At 31.1% G+C, this 27,028-nt stretch overlaps 1 protein-coding gene across 7 annotated transcripts in view; it reads left to right on the forward strand.

Moving 5' to 3' along the window:
* The window catches only part of LOC129914491 (protein AF-10), a 117,755-nt gene that overhangs the window by 11,045 nt on the left and 79,682 nt on the right, over positions 1–27,028 (forward strand). For all 7 annotated transcript variants that reach the window (XM_055993774.1, XM_055993775.1, XM_055993771.1 and 4 more), the window contains exons 2-3: positions 13,988–14,559; positions 14,629–14,825. In XM_055993774.1, the coding sequence (XP_055849749.1) occupies positions 14,205–14,559; positions 14,629–14,825 (552 nt within the window). In that variant the 5' untranslated portion in view covers positions 13,988–14,204. The remainder of the gene's footprint in view (positions 1–13,987; positions 14,560–14,628; positions 14,826–27,028) is intronic.

The raw sequence follows: 27,028 nt of genomic DNA on the forward strand, positions 1-27,028 counted from the left end.
ATTTTTTGTAGTATTTGTTGTTGTTTTCCTGCGATTTGCTTCCCTCTTTCGAGACAAATTACATAGGAATTATTATTCTTTTTTTAAACCTGATTTAGATATAAACACATATTATTATCATTTTACAATCATAAAATTGAAACTCGTTCATATAAAATTTTCGAGGTCTTTTTTGTTTATTTCTTATGGAAACTATATTGAACGGCAAATCGAAAAAAAATCTATATCATTTCAGGTTGTCGCTCCAAGAGGTAGATGGATTGGAAAGTTATTTCCCAAGTCACAATATGGGGTCTGGGAAAAAATGTATAAATGCATTTTGACTTCAGGATTCGAAAAAGTGTCAAAACACGAGTCAAAAACCATATTTTGCACAAATGCACCTAGAGTTATTTGGCCGTCATTTTGATATTTATCAAAATTTTACTTTTTTTCATAACTCGCGTGTTTTTGAATCTACAGAAATAAAATGCGACAAACTAGAAGATAATTTAATTTCCTACAATATATGATAAATAACTTTTTTTGATTATTTCTTCTAGTCCAGTAATTTTAGGTTTTATCTGCGGAAAAATTCCTACTGGGCTCGATTTTGGTATAGACCTTAGTTACGGCGTTGTAATGAAGATGTGAAAAATCAACATTGATATCGCGTCCGCGTTAGAAGATATAGAGGTCAAAAGGTCACGCAAATCAGTTTTTCGCATATATCTCGTGACCTGTTGCTCGGAGGTCAATAGGGGGCTATGAAAAATTTTATTCGTCATAAAATTATCTACAAATATTGCCTTATGCAATTTTCTGTAAATCCAATCGTTTTCGGAATAGAGCTGTTTCAAGCGTAGGCATAATACATGAGACGTATTAATAGGTGTGTTATATTTAAGAATGAATAATTCAGTATTTGAATTCTGAAAAATACATGTGTACCTAATATCTTTTGCTTTTTATTAATACGTTTTTATAAGTTTCAATTGTAATCGATATTCAAACTAACTTACTAACTAACTACCTAACTAACTAAGTTACTTAGCTACTAACTAACTATTTAATTAAATCTTAGCAATTAATTTTGACCCTCAGTTTAAAATTATCTACCCTGAGACGTTTTGGTCTCAGGGTAAAAACATTTAAGGGTCAAAACACCCCAAATCAATGTTGGACTACTTCTAAAAGTCATATCGAAACTTTTAACAAATTTATGTAGTTTGAGTGACATTATAATATAGTCCGAAATCGGTTGGATTTACAGAAAAATGCATAAGGCAATATTTGTAGATAATTTTATGACGAACAGTTTTGCCATAGACCCCTATTGACCTCCGAGCAACAGGTCACGAGATATATGCGTGATCTTTTGACCTCTATATCTTCTAACGCGGACGCGATATCAATGTAGATTTTTCACATCTTCATAACAACGCCGGAACGAAGGTCTATACCAAAATCGAGTCCAGTAGGAATTTTTCCGCAGATTGGGGTAAAAAATGACTAAAATTACTGGGCTATTCGGTTTAAGAGTAAGGGTGTTTATTTTTTTTTTTGGAAACACCTCAGAGTGATTTTTTATTTTAGTCATATCATTAGCTGTGTTTTATTTTCCTCGTGATCCGGATCAGATCACTTATTTGATTGCAAAACAATAACAAAACAAAATCCTGCTTTTGTTGTAAGGCTAATAAAAACAATTATCGGATCCGGATCACATGGAAAATAAAACACAGCTATTGTAGGTATATCAATTGTATCATCATATTGTATCATTGTATATATAAAAATTCATATACAATGGTCATATCTCTTTTATTTGAGCTAGATACATAATTTACAAGAAAAAGCTAAAAAAAATATCTTTTTTTCTTTTCTTATAAAAGAGTCATTCCATATGAAATCAACAAATATGGTGTGCGGCATGATTTTTAATTTTAATAAAAAAAAATCTTTGAGGTACTAGAAACAATAAACCACCACTATTTATTTTTTTGACTGTTTAGTTTCTGACCAATACCCAGCTTATTCTTATTTCTTATTTTTAGTTCTTGGTACAACCTACCCTGGTATGTGTTACACTTTGCCCCGTATACAAGGTAAACTGAAACAACACGAATTTTTTTTGAAAAAATAATTTTTCAACATTATCGTTGGGTTTTGCTAATTTTTTGCGATGAATCTTGCAGCTGAAACATGGGTCTTTAATTTAAAAAAGGTTTAGTTGACTTATTTTCAAATTTTTAGGAGGACCATCGGTTTTACCTACATACGTGTGCAAAACAATGAATTTTTAAAATGTTTTTCACCGAATAACTAGAAAAACTACTTTGTTCGCCCTAAATTCCTTACAGTTTTCAGTCTTCTTTAAATATAAATGAAATTTATAGGATAGATAGATAGGTACTTAATAAGCAGGGCTATATTTGTGCAAGACTTGAATTATTTTTTGGGGTATTTTTGAGTGGGTTTTTATTTTTTATTTTAGACTTTCAGTAATTTACATTGTTGGTATATCAATTATGAAAATTTAAATACAATGTTATTTACTAAGTCAAAAATATCTTTTTACCTAGAGCATTTAAAATTTGATTTAACTTTATTTTGCATGGAGATAATATAACCTTTCATTTGATATATCACGCATAACGGTACATGCACCACAAGCTTTACAATCTTAATTTTACAAAGTGCAAAATGTCCACAAAATACCTGTGGAGATAGTTTTACAACAACCAATTCCCCAACCTCAGTTTTAAATTTATCCTCGGCTAAACCCAATTCTTAAAAAAAAGGCATTCCAATATATTCCAAATATACAATGTACCTACATCCATTCCAAAAATGAGAATTCATATACAATGTCAAACATGAAAAAAATTGCAATCATTGTAGGTATACCAATTTCGAAATTGATATACAAAGTTGCAATCCTTTGCTTCTTTAATAACATTGTGCAAGTTTTTTGACAAATTTTTTTGAGACAGGTGCGCGATTAACTGTTTCGCCCTATTTCGGACCCGAGAAATCGATTGGCGTTATTATTTTTTCGATTTATCGGTACGACTTCGAACAAAATTTTGTTTGAAAGTTTTTTCAATTATTTTGAGAATTTTCCACTGTTTTTAGACATTTTGAAATATCCTCAAAAAATGTCTAAACTCAAAAAAAAAAGTTCTTATCTGACATTTTTTGAGGATATCTCAAAAACCTGACGTGATATGGCAAAATAGACTTCGGATTCGGTTTTAGCAACCCAAAAACTATACGAAAAACCTAGTCGCAACTCCAGATAAGAAATTTTGTTTTGTTGGTTTTGACATTTTTTTGAGGATATCTCAGAAATCTGACGTGATAGGGCAAAATTGACTTCGAATCTGGATTCAGCGATCCAAAAACTATATGAATAACATATTCGCACATCCAGATCCGAGAAAAAAAATTTTGTTTTCGTGACATTTTTTGAGGTTATCTCAAAAACCTGACGTGATGGGGCAAAACGGACTTCGGATTCGGTTTCAGCGACCCCAAAACTATATGAAAAACCTGGTCGCAACCCCAGACCAGAACTTTTATATTTTTTTGTGTGGCTGTGTAATGGAAACTATCGATAAAATCGATAATGAAAACTATCAAACGCAATACAATCGATAATGGAAACTATCGATACAATCGATAATGGAAACTATCGATACAATCGATAATAGAAACTATCGATAATGGAAACTATCGATATAATCGATAATGGAAACTATCGATACAATCGATAATGGAAACTATCGATACAATCGATAATGGAAACTATCGATACAATCGATAATTGAAACTATCGATACAATCGATAATGGAAACTATCGATACAATCGATAGGTAATGGAAACTATCGATATCTACCAAACACTATGTTAATTCGTTGTTTACATCCTATGTCAAACGAAAACTAAACTTGTAGTTCAAATTGTGTTTAATTGATTTCGAAGTTATTTTTTTTTAATGAGAAATTGTACGAGTGGTTTTAATACTTTTTGCTACGTGTGCGTCAAATTTGCACACATGCCAAGTAGAAAGAAAATATCTCCTGAAATTGATGATATATGTATATGAAAAATATTTCAATTTAAAAGTTAAAAGAGACGTCGAATGGGCACCAAGCCCATTCAAATTATTGTTATAATAAGCTTATCAAATGTTCAAAACGAATATGTATGTGCAAGTCTGGATTTTGGAGTTCCAATGATATGGTCAGATCCAAAAGATCACAGTGAAGATAACTGCTACGCATGTGTAAATAAATTCGCTAGATTAACTCGTGGCAAAACACTTTTGTAAATAGTTTTGCAACACACGTAGCAAAAAGTATTAAAACCACTCGTACAATTTCTCATTAAAAAAAATAGCTTTGAAATTAATTAAACACAATTTGAACTACAAGTTAAGTTTTCTTCTGACATTGGATGTAAACAACGAACTAACATAGTGTTTGGTAAATATCGATAGTTTCCATTATCGATTGTATCGATAGTTTTAAGAAAAACTATCGATAATATCGGTAGCCTTGTGATAAAATATTTTGGAAGTATTGAAACTAACGATAGTTTTGTGAAGTATCGATATACTCGATATTTTATTGTTATCGATAGACTGTCGACTAACACTAAATTAATAGTTAAATTAATTTTTAATGGAAAACATGCAATGTATTTGTTCAAAAGAGAACAAAAACAGCGAAAAAACGATAAACAATGTAAAAAATTTCGATTTTTTGTTTAATTAAAAAAAAAACCACAAAACTTTCAAATAAATTGTTCAAAATTGTTTATAATATCTTTCTACTGGTAGCAAATAACGTTTGAGCAGAATAATTAGCAACATAAATATTGTTTTTGGTTGAAAAATGACTAAAAACAGTGGAAAATTCTCAAAATAATTGAAAAAACTTTCAAAAAAAATTTTGTTCGAAGTCGTACCGATAAATCGAAAAACAAATGATGCCATTCGATTTCTCGAGTCCGAAATAGAGCAAAATAGTTATTCGCGCTCCTGTCAAGAATTTTGACTTGCACAGTGTAATTTAAGAAGAGCAAAAAAAAAGTTTCAAAACAAAAAAAATCAAAACAACCTGCATCAAGATCATTGTGTATGAATTCATATAATACATACAATACATACAAATGAAAACGAAAAGAAAACACATGAATACATTTTTTGCTGTCTATTTAATATTTTTAGTTTTTACAGTTTCTAGAAAATGTATGAAAGAAAGAAAATACCCCTTTTAAAAAAGAATGGGAACATAAAACAAAATAGAATAAAATAAAGACTTTTTTTGCTCCTCCCTTATTCTAGACACACACCATTTGAATCTGCAAGAATACAGCGCGACTACAGCGATCCGGTGGTTAAGACAGAAAACACAAAATCTTGAGTATTAATAGTAGGTACTATGGAATTGATATACAATGGTAGCAGTTCTGGCTTCACGGAGCTCATAAAAAAGGCTACTGAAAGTAATTAAAAAAAATAAACAAACTGAGTGAATTAAAAAAAAAAGAAAAAATAATTTTTACATAAAAAATTAATTTAAATGAATTAAAAACTTTTTCTGAGCTATTGTGGTTAAGAAAAGAACAAATAGATAAGGCTCAGAAAAAGTTTTAATTCATTTAAATTAATTTTGTATTTAAAAATTATTTTTTTTATTCACTCAGTTTGTTTATTTTTTTTAATTACTTTCAGTAGCCTTTTTTATGAAATAAAATTTATTTTTTTATGAAAATAAACTGGGATTTAATGAAAAGCACAAAAAATCAATCTTCATTAACGTGACAAAAACGAGAAAATTACCTCTTAAATTTTTCGACTTAAATGACCTCAGGAATTCATGGTTTTCATTTGGGGCGGTGACTGTGGGAAACCCTGTATAATTTATACATCGTATGAGAATCAAAAATAATCAAAAAATGAATTATATTTACCAACCTACACGCTCTAGCTCTAGTAACTTGTATATCAAGTTACGCATTCGTGCAAAAAAAAGTTGAGATAACAAACAATCAAAAACGACATTACAGAGGATGCGAAAAAATGGGTCTCGAAAGTCCGTTTGTCGATATTGTGTATTAGTTTTAAGATAAGGTCTATCTTTTTATATCAAAAAATAGTTATTAACGGTACCTCCCATAAAAAATAATTAAAAACAAAAGGCTCCAACGATTTTGAAAATTTGTTTTCTAAAAATGCATCTTTATAAAAGAAATAAAACTGCATACTTTTTTTGGAGCTCGATTTAAAGAGTTGTTTTTTTTTTCATTGAAGAATTTATGTTTTTTTAAATTTTTTTTTTATTTTCATATAAACTTTTCAAATGTTTATAAAAAAGTCTTACAAATTTTAGCATTATAAATTCCAAGAGCAAGTACGTGCGACCCAGTCGTGCATTTTATTTTCAAGTATCTCCACAGTTTATTTTTTTTTTTCACCAACAGAATTTTTAAAATTAATATCCACCGGGGAACCATCTTTTTTATGGTAATTGGAGAACTAATTATGTTGGTGGTGATGACCTTTTGTTTATAATTCAGCCTGGGGCACAAAAGTTATATAAATAAAAATAAAGAAGTCTTTCCAATCGATGTTTTATTTTACTTGCACAAAGGCACCACAATCTTTTTCTATTTTACTTTTTTAACGGCGCTCGTATTTTTTGTCCTAAACTTTTTGAAGAATGAAGGCGCCCCCCAATTTTGGGTTAATTTGTTTGGCTTCCGGAAGGACAATGGTGCCCAAAATCTTCGTTCTTTTGAAAGATTGAAGCAATCCTAATATTCCTCCAACCAATTTAATTTTTGCAAAGGCGCCCCTATATATAAATCACTAAATAATAGCTGGTAATATGGAGATGGAGTGTGTTTCTTTATTATTTCCGGATATGGAAAATAAAAGACCGACGAGACAAAATAGTTTATGGAGAATATCCAGACTGTAATAACACTGGTTAAGAAAATTTAACTTTTTTTTTGTTGCCGGAACAAAAAAATACTTTTCTGAAGGTTTTCGGTGTGCTGAACTCGAATCCGTAGTCAGAAAAAATTAATCAGCTTCCGTTTTTGAAATATTACCGTTAGAAAGTGCAGTAAATCGGGCCTAATTCTTTTATATAAGGTAAATTGTTTGTGCATATTTAGTAACGGTTTTTATTTTCCACCTTTTTAAATCTGTTTAAATTTTTTCGAAATCTTTTTTACTTCCCGAGATATGCTCAGTTGTTTGCATATTTCATAAATTTTACAACGTCATTATCTCCTTTATGATATATGAAGCCAAAGCCACTTTCTTCATTTTAAGATATCTCGGACAATAACAAAGATATCGGAAAGATTAAAAAAGTTCTTGAAAGAAGGAAAATAGTTTTTATAGAAACCGGTACTAAATATCTTCTAACAATTTTCCTCATATATATTAAAGAATAAGGTCCGAAGTAGTCAAAAAAACGTTCTTTTGCATTTTCTAACGGTAATATTTCAAAAACGGGAGCTGATCAATTTTTTCTGACTACGGATTCGAGTTCAGCACACCGAAAACTTTCAGAAGAGTATATTTTTAATTCGGCAACAGAACCATTGCTAACCAGTGTAATGAATATAGAAACAGAAGGGAGACGGACAGAATCTCGAAATCCAAAAAGCCCAAAATCCAGAAAACCCTAAATTCCGAAAACCCAAAAACCCGAAAACCCAAAATCCCGAAAACCCAGAGCCCCGAAAACCCAAAATCAATAAAACCCAGAATCCCGAAAAACCAAAATCCCAAAAATAAAATAGAAAAATAAAAAACTTCAAAATTGTGTTTCACTGAAATTTTAACTGAAACATAAAATTAAAACCAAATAAATAACAATTTAAACATTAAATTATAATTATCTTTTGATTTAAGATCAACGATTTTTCCAACTTAACTCAATCACAACAAAACACTGCTGAAAGCACAATAAGAACTTGAAATCATGTAAAAAAAAGATATTAACGGAATCATACACTTATATTGTTTTTTACGTGTTAGCACCTTAATTGAATCATTTATTTGCAAAACATGATAAGTCCATGATTTTAAATTTTCTTTTGATATGCGTAGAAAAATTTATAAAAAATATATTCTGTAAAACTCTTGACTAGCTACAAAATGCCGTTTCGTTTTTAATTTTTGGAGCGATAGCTCAAAAGATAAAAAAAAACGCTTTTGGACTTATCATACTTTGAAAATAAACGGATGTGACTGCTTATTTAACTTTAAAGTAGCTTTAAACTTAAGATTTTCAGCCATTTATCTAATATACCATTTACACAAAAAGAAGCTGTTGTTTATTTTCAAACATGATAAGTCCGGTACTTATTCTGTTTTTGATACTAAAAAAATATTTCGCGTAGCTGTAAAATCGGATTTAGATGGAGTAGATACTTCATATTTTAAAGACAGACGTGGTTATCCCTGGAGTACAAATTTAGTCAAAAAAACGAATTTTGAAAAAAAGTGGACTTATCATGTTTTGCAAATAAATGATTCAATTACACACTAAGGATTGCTTTCGAAACCGAAATCCCGAAAATTTTTCAGGATCCCATTCGGGACTTCGGGTTTCGGGATTCTGGGATTTTGGGTTTTAGGGATTCTGGGTTTTCTGGATTTTGGGTTTTCGGAATTTTGACCCCAATCCAACATCGAACACAGAGGAAATAACTCTGATTGAAGAAGTAGCTACAAAAAACGCTTGACAACGAGTTCGGAGCGACCCAGAGTGCCCTAGAGTTCGCAACGAACAAACCTAATACTTATAAAGGTATGTTGTTTTCGAAGCGTCAGGAATCATTCAGAAGCCTGCTGAAGTTTTTTATTTTCTCCAAGTGAAAAAACAAAAAAAAATTATTTGATTTTTCACCCATACAGATATTAAATTTCAGAATTGAGTGAATGAGTGAATAACTGAATCATTGAGTGATTCCAATTGAAAACGACATTAATGTACCAAGTTGAAAAAGTTTTTGAAAAAATATTGTTCAAATAAAACTAACTGTACCTACTCTTATGTTTTATGTAACTATAAAGTATATAATTCATGAAATAAGAACTACTTAAGCCAGTGTTCATAACATATTTTCATCTTCGTGTTATTACACGCCGTCATATAAATTAAGAACACATAAATTAGAGAATTATTCATTTACCCAACGCATTGCTTCTATATTGTAAATATGCATGTACTTGTTCCTAATATCCAGAACTAAAGAAAAAAAAGAACCAACACAGTGAAATGTGCACCTTTTTCTGTTTCTTCTTGATTTTCATTTCTCTTGACCTCATTCGATTTCATCAGCATATCATGGTATGTTATATGCTGGATGTTTTTTATCAACCACTATTACACTCTTCTATTCCTTTTCCGCTGAGATGTGTTCCCATTATGGTTTTGTCCTCTATGTGTGTATACAAACTGCTTCACTCGCAGTATATCTAAATAAAAATCTCTTTTTATGTTTGAGAATCACCTATTTGTATTTAAAGTATCTTCAAAACACACGTGCTCGAAAAATAAATATTTAAGGGTCAACGACCTGCCGACCAAACTAATATGATAATTTTCCCTTCAACTTTTTGTTCGCCTTTATTGTTGTATGTGTTCTTCGATTTATTGTCAGGTAATTTTTAATGAAAAGTTTTTATTATTATTTACATTTTATTTATTTATTTATTTATTCAACTAAAGACTACGTGTCTAAGTTGTTAAAATAGTAACAATAGTTATTTTAGAAAGTTTAAGAAATCATAATTAACAATTAAATAGTTTCGTCTTTAAAATATTTTTTGATAAATTAAAATCTATGTTTTGATAATATTGATTAAAGTCCATGCACATAATATTAACAGGCTCATTAATTCCATAGTTAACTCTGGATGAAGCCATATAAAAAAATGAAGGGTTGCGAGTAAGTCTTGGGCGAGTGTTGATGTTCAGCATGCTGAGGATAGAAGGTGAATTGATTGATCCGGATATAAGCTGGTAGATAAAAAGAACATTGGTGACTTCTCTCCGTTTCTTAAGTGTCGACAGTCCAAGAAGCTTTAAGCGATTTTCATAAGCCGGAAGATTTAGATTCGGGTCCCAAGGGAGATGTCGAAGAGCAAATAGTAAAAAGCGTTTTTGAACACTTTCAATTTTATTTATGGCTACGTCGAAGCTAGGACACCATATATATACATATGTAGATAAGGTTAGATTTTATTTAAATTCAATATTGAGTTTTACACATTAAGCTTTTTTTTGCAAATCTTAACTGAAACGGCAAAGCCGTATCAATTGGTCGTGTAGGGCGTCCGCCATTTTGAAAAAACGTAACAGTCTCAATATCTTTGAAACCGATTTGTTGAACAGAAGATTTGCAAAGATCTTTCTGATTGCAAATAGGTATAATTTATTTCTTTCTCTAGTACATAATTTTTCTCAGGGAGTCATACTTTCAGAGTAAGAGCACCGCAGCGTACATATCTCATTTTCGTTTTTTTTTTTTTTAATTTTTGTTATGGGTTGAGTTATGTGTGAAAAAGGTATCATAACTGCTGACTTAAATTTTATTAATTTTTAAAACTTGGTGAAAAAGTTTTGGTTGGTATAAGAATTAAGAATGTATAAAGTGTACATAATTATCTTGGGTGAAAGGGTGTTGTTTTTTTAAGAAATGATGAAATTCGGAATTAGTACCACAAAAACATTGTTACACCAATAAAAATTGGTAAAAATGTTTCATTTATAACAGAAACCAAGAACCAATAGTCTATACAAATATTTCAGGTTAAAGGGTGTTTTTTTTTGGAAAACAAGGAAAATCCGTGATAAGTCCCATAAAATCAATCAAAGCTAGCCTTACGAAATTCATTAAATATGTTTTCTTTCTCATGGGAATTACGAATAAGAGAAATCTATAAAAAAATTTATGTGAAAGGTTGTTTTTTTATTTGTAGAGAAAATATGGGTATATGTAAAAAATATCATGATTAAAAGGGTGTTTTTTTTTAGTGAAAACAAAAATGATGGGTCACCCTAATGAAATTTGGTAAAAACATTGAATTTGGGATAGAAAGCAAGAATAAAGAGCTTTTATAAAAAGTAATTTTTTTTTTTTCGAAGAGACAGTAAAATCTGTACATAGTTGTTCCCAAAAAAATTTTCTTAGAGCAATCGTATTGACTTTATTTTTATGTCATTCATTCATCATAAAAAATACCTTAAAAACATGATATTTCACAAGCAATTTTTTTCATTATATTTTTGAGCTTCACCCCTCCCTCTTGTCCGCGAAAAAACACCCTTCCACCCAACTTTTTTTATAGACTTTTTTTATCCTTGGTTCTTATCCCAAAAGCAAACTTTTTGCCAAGTTTCATGAGTGTAACAATTTTTTATTTTTGAAATGCCTATTTCACCTGTACTATTAAGAAGAAAGTCATCTTAGTTAAAAAAACCAGGCATAAATCCGCTTAAATTAAGGTGCGATCCGCTTAATTCTACAGTAGGTGGCCACATGATTATGACCGATGAAAATTTTCACAATTTTTTTACGCTAAAAACTAATTTTATTTTATTTTTTTCTGTACAGTAATTATTATAACGGCTTTCTTCTATAACGCTAGAGTGTCACGTACTTCCCAAGTAAGAAAAATTAAAGAATAAACAGGCTTAGTAATTTTCCAGGGATGAATTCCACAAATAACGCTCTTTGGGGGTTCTTAGCGAAATGCTGCAGAAAACCTCATACCAACTGCTGGAAAAGCTAAGAGGTGAGTGGCTGAATCATTACAAGCACGGAACAACAACTCATTAAGGTAAAAAAAGAGTTCCCGAAAGAATACAGGCAGTTTTGCAACAAAAGGAAAACACACGAAATATTGAAAAAATGGTGGTTTCCTCTATCGTCATCAATTTTTTTGACTTTGCTTCTTTAAAAAAAAAAATTAGTATTGCCATAATGTACGGTTGTATAAAACATTATGCCAATACTAATTTTTTTTTTAAAGAAGCAAAGTCCAAAAAATTGTGAAAATTTTCATCGGTCATAATCATGTGGCCACCTACTGTATGAGGTCTGTTTTCTCCGTGTAGTTGTGAGGGTGAAGTTATATTTGTATATTTTATTGAAGTTATATTGTATTTTCGATTTTGTCAGAGAGAAAAAATAATTGTTTTTCTAAATTTTCTAACTGCTCTATGTTTTGCAGAACGTCACGAACAATATTATTATCAGAAAATGGATCGCATTTGTCACAAAAGTAGTAGAACGATTTCATTTTATTTAAAAGGTTGATGCTTCTAAACGAGGCGCCAATACATAGAACATGAAAAGTTCTTCGGCAATTTCCACTACACATAATGGAGTCTATTATGTAAGCGCAGATTTGTTCGCAAGATCCACAGTTTGCCATACTGCTTCAGTTATTGTTTAATTTATATTTTAATCGAAATTACTTTATAATTTTTAATTATCAGTTAAGTTTTTTTTTAAATTTAAAATTCGTTATTGATCACGTTATGCAGTGTTAATAGGGTTTCTGGGGTTTCTAGGTCACGACAGATGGCGCTGGGGTAAACGTCAAAACTAATGGATGATGATTTGTTGTTCTTAGACGTAAAACAACTGATGTAAAAGTAGTGAAATAAAGAGAAAACAAATTGTGGTGTGTAGTCTCTTGAATAGTTACTCGGCAGAACATAAACTAAGGATGAACTCACCGAGAAGAAATTTACTGATGACTTATATATTTACAAGCAGATAGATTAGTACTTGTTGAAGTTGCTGTAGTTGGACGTTTGGATTGTCAGGTGTTTGTGAAAATGGTTTGGCTGCTTTTTTGATGTTTTATTTACAAAATCGTGCAGGATTAATTACACTGTGTAAGAAAAACAAGGTTTAAAAACATACGCGGGCGTATGTTTTCCTAGGTTCCTCATTTCTTTACAGTTTAGCATTTAGGCCTTTTCAACAATATATAAAACATGTGGTTTGGTTAAACCACCTAGATTCTATAAGCTGACAAAGTTCAAAAATTCAATTTTTTTCGTCATTTACCCATCTTCTACATCAATATGTATATGGTTTCAAAACAACATGCTGTTTTAAAAAATATTCTTTAATAATAGCCCTGTTCCATTGGAGGTGGTAGTCTACTAATAGTAGATGTTTTAGTTAATCTAGTACTATCATCTACTCCTTCTTCCCGAGTAGATACGAATTGTATTGAATTCGTTGAAAGTGCGTTTCATTGAAAATCGCTAGTAAACTACTAGAAGTACTTCGCCACCTCCCAAAGGAAGAGGGTTAATATTTGTTTCCAAATCAAAGGAGATATTTTTTATGAAAATCATTTCAAAATTGACTTAGAAAAAAAAATTTACGATTTAAACTCAGATACAGAAATTCGAACGATAAGACACCGAACAAAAATGTTATTTTGGCACATAGTAGGATAACTTGGGCGCCAGGATTTTATAACGGTTTTTTGTAGAGGAGTTCAATACAATCAACACTTACAGTTATAATTGATACTATTTCCGAAAGGCAGAATTATACATTTAATTCTAATTTTTAAATCAATATATTTAACCAATTATTTTTGAAATAATCGATTTCAAAGTTAAAAATAGGCAAACAAAAAATTTTTATACTCATTGATTACTATTTTTGTCCAGATTTTTTCATTCAAAATTAACTGAAGTACGGCCATTTGAACCTATGTATCTTTTTTCGTATTTTTAGTTTTAGCCAAGTAAAAAATAAATCATAATTGTGTTGTGTTTTACCTATAAACTTAACAACAATTTTCTGTCGAGAGTCATAAAAATGTGCATTCTCTGTAAAGTTTTTATAAATTCGACTGTATATGTATTTAAGTTTTTAAAACTACAGCACCAATCGCTTTAAATTATATCAGTTCTTATCTTTTCTTTATATTGCAGTTATATAAACATCTTGAAAAAAAAATCTAACTTCACAACGCTGACGCAGACAAAACTTAATTTGGAAAGAAGAAGGCTTCTTTCGTTTTATATTAATTTTATTTTATTTCTTTATTTTGTACAATCTTGCGAAAGATGCTTAATTCAATTCACTGAAACGTTTATGGCTCCGTTTGTTATGAAGCGAGGAAGATAAACATCTGAAGAATAGGCCAGAATGAAGGAGATGGTCGGTGGATGTTGTGTTTGTTCAGACGAGCGGGGATGGCCAGAGAACCCACTTGTATACTGTGATGGCCAAAATTGTACAGTAGCTGTCCACCAAGCTTGCTATGGCATTGTGACGGTTCCAACCGGACCTTGGTACTGTCGGAAATGTGAGAGTCAAGAGCGTCCAGCGCGCGTGCGCTGTGAGCTATGTCCATCGCGTGATGGAGCTCTTAAACGCACAGATAATCAAGGCTGGGCACATGTTGTATGCGCTTTATACATCCCAGAGGTAAGATTTGGAAATGTGACAACAATGGAACCGATCATTTTGCAATTGATTCCTTCAGAAAGATATGCAAAAAGTAAGTTGTAAAATATTTGCTTTTGATCGTGTCTAATAATAATTTTTTTTTATGTACCTACCTTTTCAGCTTGTTATATCTGCCAAGAAATCGGAAAGCCCAACAGAGCTAATGTAGGGGCATGCATGCAATGTAACAAGTTTAATTGCAAGCAACAATTTCACGTAACGTGTGCTCAGAGCTTAGGTCTCTTGTGCGAAGAAGCTGGAAATTATTTAGACAACGTCAAGTATTGCGGATATTGTCAACATCATTATAGTAAATTGGTAAGATAACCAAAATTAATCTAAATACGGTGGTCAAAATCAGTGCAGTATTTTGTATGATAGTGATGATTTTTGAGATCGCTTGAACTCAATTGCTTCTTACAGTAACATGAAAACACTACATTTATACAAGATAATTCAGTAGGAATGTGCCAAAAAGAATGCAAATGGGATGAGGGCCTATTTCCTCTCGATTAGCCGGGAGGGGCAATAAAAAAATTTACTTAGTGTGGAAAAAATATTAAAAATCAACGGTTACACCTATAATTGTAGCTGTAAGAGCTTTAATGCAATACAATAATTTTATTTTAATGAATAACAGCAAAATAATATGTGCGCAAGGGCTTTTTAAATCATATTCTTTGATTTTTAAAAGTTCCAAGAAAATTATTTTTTCCTAGATGCCATTCAAATTCTCTTCCTTCGTATTTGTCTCTTCTTGTCGTTGATTTACCTTTGGGATGTACATTATTCTTTGTTGATAGTTTTTCATAAAAAAAATTTAGTTTTATTGACTTAAGGCCCTTACAGCTAGAATACATGGGTGGCGGGCGCCCCAGACATACAGCCCTATGAATCTCTGATCCGATTCACATATTCGATCCACTTTAATGTCGAATTCCTTTCAATGCAAAAATCGAATTTTCGGCGATCTCGAAGCGAATTTTTTCTGAAAATCATGTTCCATAGAAAAAAAATTCGCCTCAAACGAAGCAGAATTCGAATTTTTTGTAATCCCTCTTTTTTGAGAGATTTACACGGATTCACACACACACTTGGAACATTGGACATTTCTCAAACGTCAAGCTGAAAGATTCCTTCGTGTTGTTTGTTTATTTGAGAATACCAACTTCAAATAAAGAGTAAATTATAATGGAATATCGTGTTTTTATTGCGGAAAAATATGAAATAAATAAAAAAAAACAATGTGCGATCAAAATATAATTTTTCTTGGCATAGTTCTTGTGAAAAAGTCAAATTACTGTGACTTTTCTTCTCGTGATTATCTTCAGGAAATTTTTTTCTCTGTAAAACCACAGCATACGGCCAAATAATTAACCTTTTACTTCATCTTCACTCAGATCTTAATAATATCTGCAATTTCCTATTGATTTGGATTAAATTAAATTAATATTACCGAAGCAAATAAACAAAATTATTGATCAAAGGAACCTTTGGTTTTATTTTACAGAAATTGTTTTGATTTCAGCTTGACGTTCGTGTAAAATTTGTTGTCGATTGACACACACACAATCGCAAAAAGAATTCGGTTTGTTTTCATGTTCCTTTTTAACACCAAAAATTCCATTTTTTTGAGGCGATTCTAAAAACTGAAAGGAATTCGACATAACACTACCCTGTCATTCTGCTATCCATCGGGTGAACTGCATTATCTTACCTTTGTTTGACATCCACGTGAACGTCAATGGCGACGAAGTAAATTGAAAGGAAACAAATTTTTTTTTTGTTTTTTTTTTTTTTTTTTTTTTACTAGAAAAAATAAAAACGACCCTTACATGCTAAAAAAATACTTCAAAAATTGTGAGAAGTGGCATTTTGTTTCTTACAAGAGGTTTGTGTATATCTTTCAATACGTGCAGGGCAGCTGCTTGTGTAATCAATTTATATTGAAGGTTTTGAATGAACAACAACAACTTGTGTGTGTTACCACCAAGTTCATAGGCGCGAGTTATAGCTATTTCACGGGGACCAACCCGATCATCAGACTCCTTTCAGTGGTGCTAAGTCGCTTATGTTCAATTAATTTTGAAAATTGCCCGAGCTGGGCTTGAACTCACGACCTAGTTTCATTTAAACGATGGTGAATTTATTTTTACAACCAAAATTACACACCCCCAACATTTTTTGTGCGGATTGAAAATGTATGGACCGACGTGAGCTTGGATTCCCCCCGATGAATAGCAAAATGGTAATTGGTGAATATTCAGAGATTATTCCCCCCGATGGATAGCACTATAGTACTGATAGTAAGACAAATTCTCAAGTTAGTTTTCGGGTGTTATCAATGAAAAGAGTTGATCAATTCAGTGTTAATACAATACTGTGTCACTTTGTTGTATCCTCAGTCAAGTCTGTAATGCTTCAAAAAAAAAATAGACAAAAGGTTAATGTTTCGTAAATAATAATAATGAGAATTAATTTTGCAAGAACTGTGCAATAAAAGGGCTTTATGTATTTAAAATCTAAATAAAAGACGAAGTTATTTTGGCTCTACAAAAAGTTACAGCACATTATTGTAGGTTTAAACTACTGTTTTTATGATCCAATGCATGACCCTTCTTTCGCAAATCATGAAAACAATAGTTAAAGCCAACTGGACCCTCTTAACTAATTTTTTTTTCTCATCGGAGAAAAGATGCTTTATTTCATGTCTTAAGATCGACAAAAACTCAGGTGTTGCTCTTTACGGGAGGGGTTAACCGATGATTTTTTTCTTAAGCTTTAATGGCTTTTTTGATTTTTTTTTGATTTTGAACTTTATTTGGCTCAGTGGCCATTTATATTTAATGATAATTTACATTTGATATTTATGTTACATTCAAAATAATTGACCTATAAATTTTAATTAATATAAGTTTTGGCATATATAAATATTTGATTTTTAAATTGATTCAAATTGTTGATGTTTCTAATGTTGATTGGAAGATAGTTAAAGGCTTGTAATCCCATGTAGAGTATGCTGGCTTGTGCTCTACTAGTTCTGGTCCGGATAATATTGAACTCTTCAACATTTCTTAGGTTATATGGTATTACTCTTCTTGTAGGTACACTGGATTGTAGGTATTCTGGGCAAAGATTGTGTTTTATTTTGAATACAAACACCATTGCCAAGTCTTTGGTTGATATTTAGCCAATTTAATGATTCAAGCATTGAAGTTATTGAGCTATATCGATCACATTTTATAGTCCGGTCAAATTAGACTAAAATAAGGGGGTCAGGTTACATTAATTCCCAGCAAGCTGAAAATTGGTAGGATTGTTGGAAATACCATCATAAATTAAATCTAAAAAGTCCTCATCGATCCGAGGTGTGGAAAAAAATTTACGGGGGGTCAAAGGTCAAAAAAATGGGGTTTTCACGATTTTAAGCAAAACGGTAAGTCTTATCAAAAAATTTTCAATGCAAGAATTGTAGACCAGATTATTATATATAAAAAAGGTCATGACACTTTTTTTCCTAAGACCCACCGTTTCTTAGGTATAACGATTCAAAAAGTTGAAGTTGAGTTGTAATCGTCCTAATCAGGCCTATTCTGAAAAAAAACTCCTAACTGAAAAGTTCCTGAAATTTCATTATTTTTTTAGCTTGAATTTCGTTCTTCAATGGTTAAGAATATGGGGAAAGCAAAAAAAAATGGAAATTTTCGCCATTTTTCAAAATGGGGGCCCTTCTCCCGAAACCATTTCCTTGGGAATTTTTGTTTAGAATATGTCTGAATATATACAGGGTGTGCAATAGAGAATGGACAACCCTAAATTGGCTGATAGCTAGACTTATGACTGTTCTAAAAACAGATAGAAAAATGTTCTATCGCAACCAGTTATAAAATATTGGCTTTTTTTCGTTCAGTGTATTTTAAATTTTATCATCTTATGTTTTTGTTCACTACAACCACGAATGAATGAATTTTATTTATTTCTTTTTTTTATAATTTTCTACAATAATTGTATGAGTACATAAACGCTTTAAAAACTGCAAAGCTATTGCACATTTTCGTAAAAAAAATTTTGAAATCTGTTTTTTGATGCAAAATGTAAAAAAAGTATTTTATGAAAAATTTTAAACACCTGTGGTATAAAATAAATCTATGGAAACCTAAGTGGCCAACTTTCTTAAAAATATTCCCCTTAGACCAGAATATTTTTAAGAAAGTTGGCCACTTAGGTTTCCATAGATTTATTTTATACCACAGGTGTTTAAAATTTTTCATAAAATACTTTTTTTACATTTTGCATCAAAACACAGATTTCAAAATTTTTTTTACGAAAATGTGCAATAGCTTTGCAGTTTTTAAAGCGTTTATGTACTCATACAATTATTGTAGAAAATTAAAAAAAAAAGAAATAAATAAAATTCATTCATTCGTGGTTGTAGTGAACGAAAACATAAGATGATAAAATTTAAAATACACTGAACGAAAAAAAGCCAATATTTTATGAACTGGTTGCGATAGAACATTTTTCTATCTGTTTTTAGAACAGTCATAAGTCTAGCTATCAGCCAATTTAGGGTTGTCCATTCTCTATTGCACACCCTGTATATATTCAGACATATTCTAAACAAAAATTCCCAAGGAAATGGTTTCGGGAGAAGGGCCCCCATTTTGAAAAATGGCGAAAATTTCCATTTTTTTTTTGCTTTCCCCATATTCTTAACCATTGAAGAACGAAATTCAAGCTAAAAAAATAATGAAATTTCAGGAACTTTTCAGTTAGGAGTTTTTTTTCAGAATAGGCCTGATTAGGACGATTACAACTCAACTTCAACTTTTTGAATCGTTATACCTAAGAAACGGTGGGTCTTAGGAAAAAAAGTGTCATGACCTTTTTTATATATAATAATCTGGTCTACAATTCTTGCATTGAAAATTTTTTGATAAGACTTACCGTTTTGCTTAAAATCGTGAAAAACCCATTTTTTTGACCTTTGACCCCCCGTAAATTTTTTTCCACACCTCGGATCGATGAGGACTTTTTAGATTTAATTTATGATGGTGTTTCCAACAATCCTACCAATTTTCAGCTTGCTGGGAATTAATGTAACCTCGGATGTCTAAATTGACCGGACTATTAGTATTGTTCGCATGGCTTTGTTTTGCAATTTTTGTAGTCTAGTTTTTTGGGTTATGTTACACAAATAGAGAAGACTTGCACAATATTCAAAATGGGGCTTGACAGTTACATTAAACACTTTTATTGCACTATTTTTAGAAATATTTTTACGCGTCCTTCTAAGGACTCCTAACTTTTTTGACACTTTTTTGCATATGTGGTCTATGTGTTCATTAAATGATAATTTGTTATCTAACACAATGCCAAGATATTTAATTGAGGTTATTTGTTCTATTATAGTATTATTGATTTGTATGTTAAATTGCAGATCAGGTGATGGATTATTTAGTATCATAAATTTAGTTTTATTGGTGTTGAGAACAAGTTTATTCATATTTAGCCATGTATATATTGCTCTTAAGTCTTTTTCAATATTTTCTTTTATTAGATTTAGATTATTTCCTGATATATACAGCAACCCGTCATCAGCAAATAGTACTAGTTTAGAATATTGTATCACTTTTTCCATGTCATTTATATAGAGCAGAAAGAGAAGGACACCTAGGATTGTTCCTTGTGGAACTCCTATATTCACTATTGCAGGGTTTGACATTTTATCGTTGACTGTTGTTTTTTGAGATCGATTGCATATAAAGGATTTGAACCACTTGAGTTCCGTATTTTTTACACCATATTTCTCTAGCTTATTTAATAATATAAAATGATTGACTGTTTCAAAAGCGCGTTTAAGGTCTAAGAAAACAGCTATAACACAATTTTTTGAGTCAATTTCTCTTTTCCAGTCACTTACTACAAAATTTACACAAGTTTCACATGAATGGTTTGAACGAAAGCCAGATTGGTATACACTTAAGATTTTATTATTGTCGAGGTGTTCTTGGAGTTGAATGGATACAATTTTTTCTATAATTTTTTCATATAATGGAAGCATATTTATGGGACGGTGATCACTACATTTAATTGCACTTGTAATTTTCTTTTTTTGGAAGGATAAGTGATTTTTCCAAGATTCGGGGAAGACACCACAGTTAAATGAAGTATTTATTATACGCAAAAGGACAGGACCAACAATTTCAATAGCATCTTTAAACATTTTAGTATTCATAAAATTAAAGTCGTTTTTTTTTATTTATCACAGTTAAGGTATTGCTTATATCACAGAGAAGTAAACTTAAATTCTATATTTCACTCTTGGATTAGACTTAAATAATGAAAATATCACAGAATTAGTAAGATCATTTACACTCGTAATGAAAAAGTTATTCAGTTTTTCAGCTATTATTGCACTATTAGTTTCTATATCACAGTTTTCAAATTGCACTTCTGTTATTTCTTCTTTGTTTGTTTTGAGAACATATTTTTTTCAATTGTTTCCACATATCTTTTTGATTATTTGCACTATTTATTTTATTAGATATAAAATTAGACTTTGCAGTTTCAATTTGCTTTTTATAATAATTTCTATATTGATGATAATTCTGCCAGTCACTGAGTGAATTTGAAAGAGTCGCTGTTTTATAGAAGTTTACTTTACGTGTTTTAGCACTTCTTAACGTGTTATTAAACCATTCTCCGTTTTCATATGGCACCACTCGTGTTATAACCATACTGTCGACTAAATTTTTTAATTCGTTAGCAAAATTGTCGCTTAGCACATTTACGTTGTAAGGAATGTTAGGGTCGAAATCGAAAAAAAAGGGTTTATTCTAAGTTCATTTATGAAATGTTCTTTATTGTACTTACAATATTTAATACTTTTCTTATTTTGTTTTTTTCGTGTACATTTAATGAGTACTTCAATAGCCTCGTGATCACTAATTTTTAGAGTATGTTTTATTTGAGCACTACAAAGGTATTTGTTATTAGTTAAAACATAATCTATTAAAGTCCTTGATGTTTGTGTAATTCTTGTTGGTTCTGTGTTTAACATGGTTAAATTATTGTCTGTTATTATTTGGTTTATACGTCTGGTGTATGTATTTGTTTGGTCTAGCCAGTCTATATTAAAATCACCCATTATTATATAGTTACTATTACACTGTTGTAGAAAGTCTATCCATTGTTCTAAATCATCACAGAAAGCATTTTTTGTAGACATATGAGATCTATATATTGCACTTAGGTATATCACAGTTGTATTTTCATATTGCACTTTAATAATAAGACACCAAAAATTCATCGCAAAAACATATTTTTTGACGAGTGAGCATTTAAATATTTTTTTAATATAAAACACTAATCCACCAGTGTGACTAGATTCACTATCACAGTTTAACATGTAATAACCGTCTAGTTGGATTTCAGCCACATTATGGTTTTTTGTCACATGAGTTTCTGTTAATACTAGGATATCAAAGTTATATTCATTTATAGTTATCTGTAGACTGGTGAAGTTGTTTGCAAGACCTTCGATATTTGAGAAAAAACACTTGATAAATTTCTAGTTGCTAGAAACTATCGCGATTTTCGACAGCCTTTAGCTTTCTTAAAAACACTGGACAATTATTGTCAGATGCTGCATGATGTATATCCAGCTGGAGATTTGTTTGTTCATTTAAAGAAACACAATTAGCACATTTATATATATCACTATTACAATCTTTTACATCGTGATTTCCAGCACACTTCATACATATTTTATTTTTATTACAGTATTTTGCGATATGATTATAGCCACAACAATTATAACATTTTAATACTCTTATATATTGGTAAACACGACATCTATCCCATCCAATATTTAATTTACCCATGTTCATAATATTGGTGTTGGTAACACTGTTTACTTCCACAATAGCATTATATTTTTTTGTTTTGTGCGATAAATATATCTTGACACATTTTATATCACTATCATTGATCATGTTTTGACATTTAATTGCTTCAACTAAATCCTCTTCACTAATTGTCTCGCTCATTCCAACAATATTAATACGCGGATTACGATGTTCTTGAATTTTTGCAACATATTCACTCATGTTTGTTTTTATTTCATTTTCTATGGTTTTAACCGATTTTTTATCACATTTAATTAGCATACCACCGTTTTGAACATTTTTGACTTCATTTATTTTTAATTTCATGTTCCGTGGATTTATAACATTTTTTAAATCGTTTATTGTTTTTTCATTGTTTTGATCTGTTTTTGGTTTAAGCACTATAACTTCACTATTTTCTTTTAGTGTTTGTGCATAGGAGACTTTTTGTTGTGTTGGTGTTGGTACACTTATATTTTTTGCTTCATCCACAATTTTTTTTAATTCAATGTTATTTTTCGCGATTTCGGCGATTTGTTTGCTGAGACCAGATAAAATATTTGGGCAATCTATGCACATGAATTTGATTCTTGCGTTGTTTTTTAGTAGCGTCATATCAAATTTGCTTAACTCAACGCATTTGATATGGAATTTTTTCCCGCACATCCCGCTACATAACACATAATCATCATTCCGGTTAATTCTTTTGTCGCATTTGTCACCACTACAATTGTCTTCCATTTTCACTCAAGTTTATGACTCGTTGCGTAGAAATATTGAAAACCTTTTCCGAGTTTGTAGCGTTTTTTTTAAACTTTAAAGTGATTTGATTTTCGCTTTTTCTTTCTATTTCAATAATTTCAACCCATTTAAAATTTAATTAACTGAAAAGTACTAAAAGGCATCGGAGAACATTTTTGCTTTTCCACATTCTTTGATTTGTACACGAAATCAAATATAAAAGGGGATATGCTATTCAAGTGAGCCAAAATGGGAGCTCTTATTCCACAAAAATTGCAAAATTTAACTTACGGGACATTGAAAATTAATGATCTTAATCACAGAGAGAGTGCAAGTGCATAAGGGGACATACCAAATAGTAAAAGTACCCACTTATATTAAAAAATAAAATGCACTACTGGGTCGCACGAACTTGCTCTTACAACTAAAAACTTTTTATACAGGGTGTCCCAAAAGTAATGGATCAAACACAATATGCTGATAGGCCAACTTAAGGGCTCTCAAAATTTAGTAACTTGTTTACCCCAATCCTTACAGTTTTCGATTTAATGCAGTTCTTGTGAAATTTCGAAAAATCCCTACTTTGCAACAGTATTTTGCTTCCTCCGCCCTTAATTGATTTTTGTTTTTTTTACTATTCTTTCACTAAAACATTGCTAAAATAAGAAATTTAGTTTTTATAAAACTTGAAACTGTTAATTAATTTGCAGCAAAATGGCGTATGAAATGAAATATATTTTAATCAATTAATTGTTTCTTTTATAAGGCACTTTTTTAGTGAAAGAACAGTAAAAAACTAAAATCAATCATGGGCGGAGGAAGCAAAATACTGTTGCAAAGTAGGGATCTTTCGAAATTTCACAAGAACTGCATTTAATCGAAACCCGTAAGGATTTGTGGTAAACAAGTTATTAAATTCTGAGAGCTCTTAAGTTGGCCTATCAGCATATTTCGTTTGATCCATTACTTTTAGGACACCCTGTATAAAAATTTGGTAAATTAATGTATTAAAAAAACTTAAAATTCGTTCTTGTAAAAAACAACTCTTTAAATGAAATTGAGGTCCGAAAAAAGTATGCAGTTTAATTTAATGAATTTGGTATGGCAAGTTTTAGAAAGGTACACCCACCGAAATAATTATAAAGGTGTGCGATTTTATTCGTTTTTAAACCATATAAAGGATATTTAACTTTTACTCCTTGCACGAATAAGATGACAGGCATATACTGGATTGTTTGCCACCCTTTATTTTTATTTACACTGCCGGTCACTTGAATACGTCCACATTTTAGTTCATCTTATTTTTAGCCTGGCTTGATATTTATTGCAGTGGTACATCTTTTTTATATATGTACGTAGAGAGAACATCTTTATGCGCTTAGCTTAGGAGAAAAAAAAATTGTCTTGGGATTTACCGTTCTTCTCACACGGTAGCTAGACCAAATCTATTCATAAAAACAAGCATATTTTTTGGCTCATCTGAATACGTTCATAAGCAAAAATGTTAATAAATAATGAGTTGCATGGGTCAGTTGGTCTCAAAATATTGTCTGTCAATAAATCTGATTGTCTATAACCTGTAAGGACGAAACCGGCTCGGGAAAAATCTTTAGGCGCGGAAAAAATGGCCAAAATAAAAGAAGTCTTTGAATTAGGTCGAAATCAACGATGCATTGGGACAAAAATTAACACAAGTTAAAATTTAGTATGCAGTTATTCGCGCAATATTCAAGGGTATAGAAAAAACATTTACAGTCCAAGTTGCTTAGCCACAACATTGGCCGATAGATGTGCAATGATCTGAACAGCATGACTTCGCGCTAAAAATTAAGCTGAAAACCGGTATGAAATGCAGTTAAAGGACGGCAAAACGGGTTGTCAGAAATGGCAAACAATTCAGAAGAACAAAACTTCGCAAAAATTACCACTTTACAAACCACGAAAAGAAACTCGCCTCCAGTAAAAAAAAAAAAAACTTGTCGTGAAAGTCGAATTTGCAACCGGTGATTTTTCAAAGGATAAAAATGAATTAAGTTGACCCTGAGGGCTAAATTTCTTTTTTATGACCTTCGTAGAGAGAAGAATTATTTTAAGTTGTCTGCATAACTGTGACGGCAGTGTCATTAAGTGCAAAGCTGTTTCCTTCTACAAAACTTTCGATCTGCAATTTCTAACACAGTTTTTTTTTACGATTGGAGGTGAGTTTCTTTTCGTGGTTTGTAAAGTGGTAATTTTTGCGAAGATTTGTTCTTCTCAAATGCTTACCACTTCTGACAACCCGTTTTGCCGTCGTTAAACTGCACTTGTCGTAGTGGAAGTACGACAAGTGCAGCAAATAATTAAGGTGGAATTATGTCATTCCTACGAAAGAAAATGTGGAAAAGCGGCGCTCTTGTCAAGGCATAAACTTTCCCACCTTCGCCTCGGTGAAAAGCATAGATTCTGGGATGAAAAATGGAAAAACTTTTAAGTTCACCAATGAGAGAAAGTTTAATTTGGATAGCCTAGATGGTGTACACATCGGTTTTTCCATCAGTTAAGCAGTTTCAACAGAAAATATTGATCTTTAACACCTACAAAAAATTGAAAAATGAAGGAAAGTCAGAATTTTGTCTCTGCAAAACTAACCGGATTTTTCAAGGATTTCGATTCTCGGTGGTGAGGTAACAGTTTTAAGCGTAACTTCTGTAACATTTTTGTTTGCAGTGACAAACAAATTTTGTGAGTTTGTATAAATTATTTAATGGAATAACGGAAAAAACGAATTATAGTCATAAAATTCGTTAGTAAGTCGTAGAACACTTTCAAGTGGAAATAAAACAAAATGTTATCCCTTTGCGATGATGTAAATTGCAACGTCAAGTAAGTATGATATCGTCAAAAAGTAAAAAAGAGAAAAATTAGTTGAAGCAGATCACTTGGGTGGATGCGATAACAAAATATCTTTAAAAACTGAAAGGCGAATAAAAAATCCTTTTGCGACTTCTTAAACGATTTGTGAGGAGCTTAATCTGCCTTCAACATCAAGTACAGTAAGGAAGGCTTTGAGAGATTTTGTCTTAATCTCTTTCCACTCGGAAAAAAGCCATTCCTTAATACTAAGCATAAGAATTGTCTTAAAAGGTAGGCAATGAAAGGATCTTAAGAAACAATTTAAATTTTAAAGTTTAAATACTTCATCATGGTTTTTTACAAAAAATCATCTAAATTGCTCGATAACAAAACGGAAAAATATGTTTTTCAATGATAAAAGCAATTTTTACTTGTTCTATTCCGATTGTTAAATGGCAGCCAGGCGCCCAAACATGGACATGTTTGAAACCAAAAAAATGTGCCTCTACCGTGAAGCACAGCAGAGGGTCAGTGATAGTTTGGGGGTTTTTCAGCTGCAGGCTCTACCCCGTTACACCAAATCAACGGATTTATCCGACTTGAACCCGATTGAAAATTTCTGGGCAATCTTCAAGTGACAGGTAGAGAAGAAAAAGCACACCTCAGCAACTAACGTACTCGTAGCTTTAAAAAATGACTAGGAGTATATTCCTAGTTCTTTTTTATTTAATTTGGCCGAGTCCAAGCCTCGTTGCTGCCGAGCAGTTTTCGAAAACATAAGTTTTTGATCAAAATATTAACTTTGAACATTAACATTAAAAAAATCCGGTTAGTTTTGTACCGACAAAATTCTGACTTTCCTTCATTTTTCAATTTTTTGCAAGTGTTAAAGATCATTATTTTCTTTTGAAATTGCTTAACTGATATATGAACGACCTAGAAAAAATATAAAAACAATATTTTGTTCTAGTTTTATGTTTTAAAATTTCAATTGATGAAAATGACAAACAAACGGGAATGTTTTTAGCAGCACTGCAAATGTTTTTGCATAAAAAAATT

Source organism: Episyrphus balteatus, chromosome 3, assembly GCF_945859705.1.
Source record: "Episyrphus balteatus chromosome 3, idEpiBalt1.1, whole genome shotgun sequence".
Lineage (NCBI taxonomy): Eukaryota > Metazoa > Arthropoda > Insecta > Diptera > Syrphidae > Episyrphus > Episyrphus balteatus.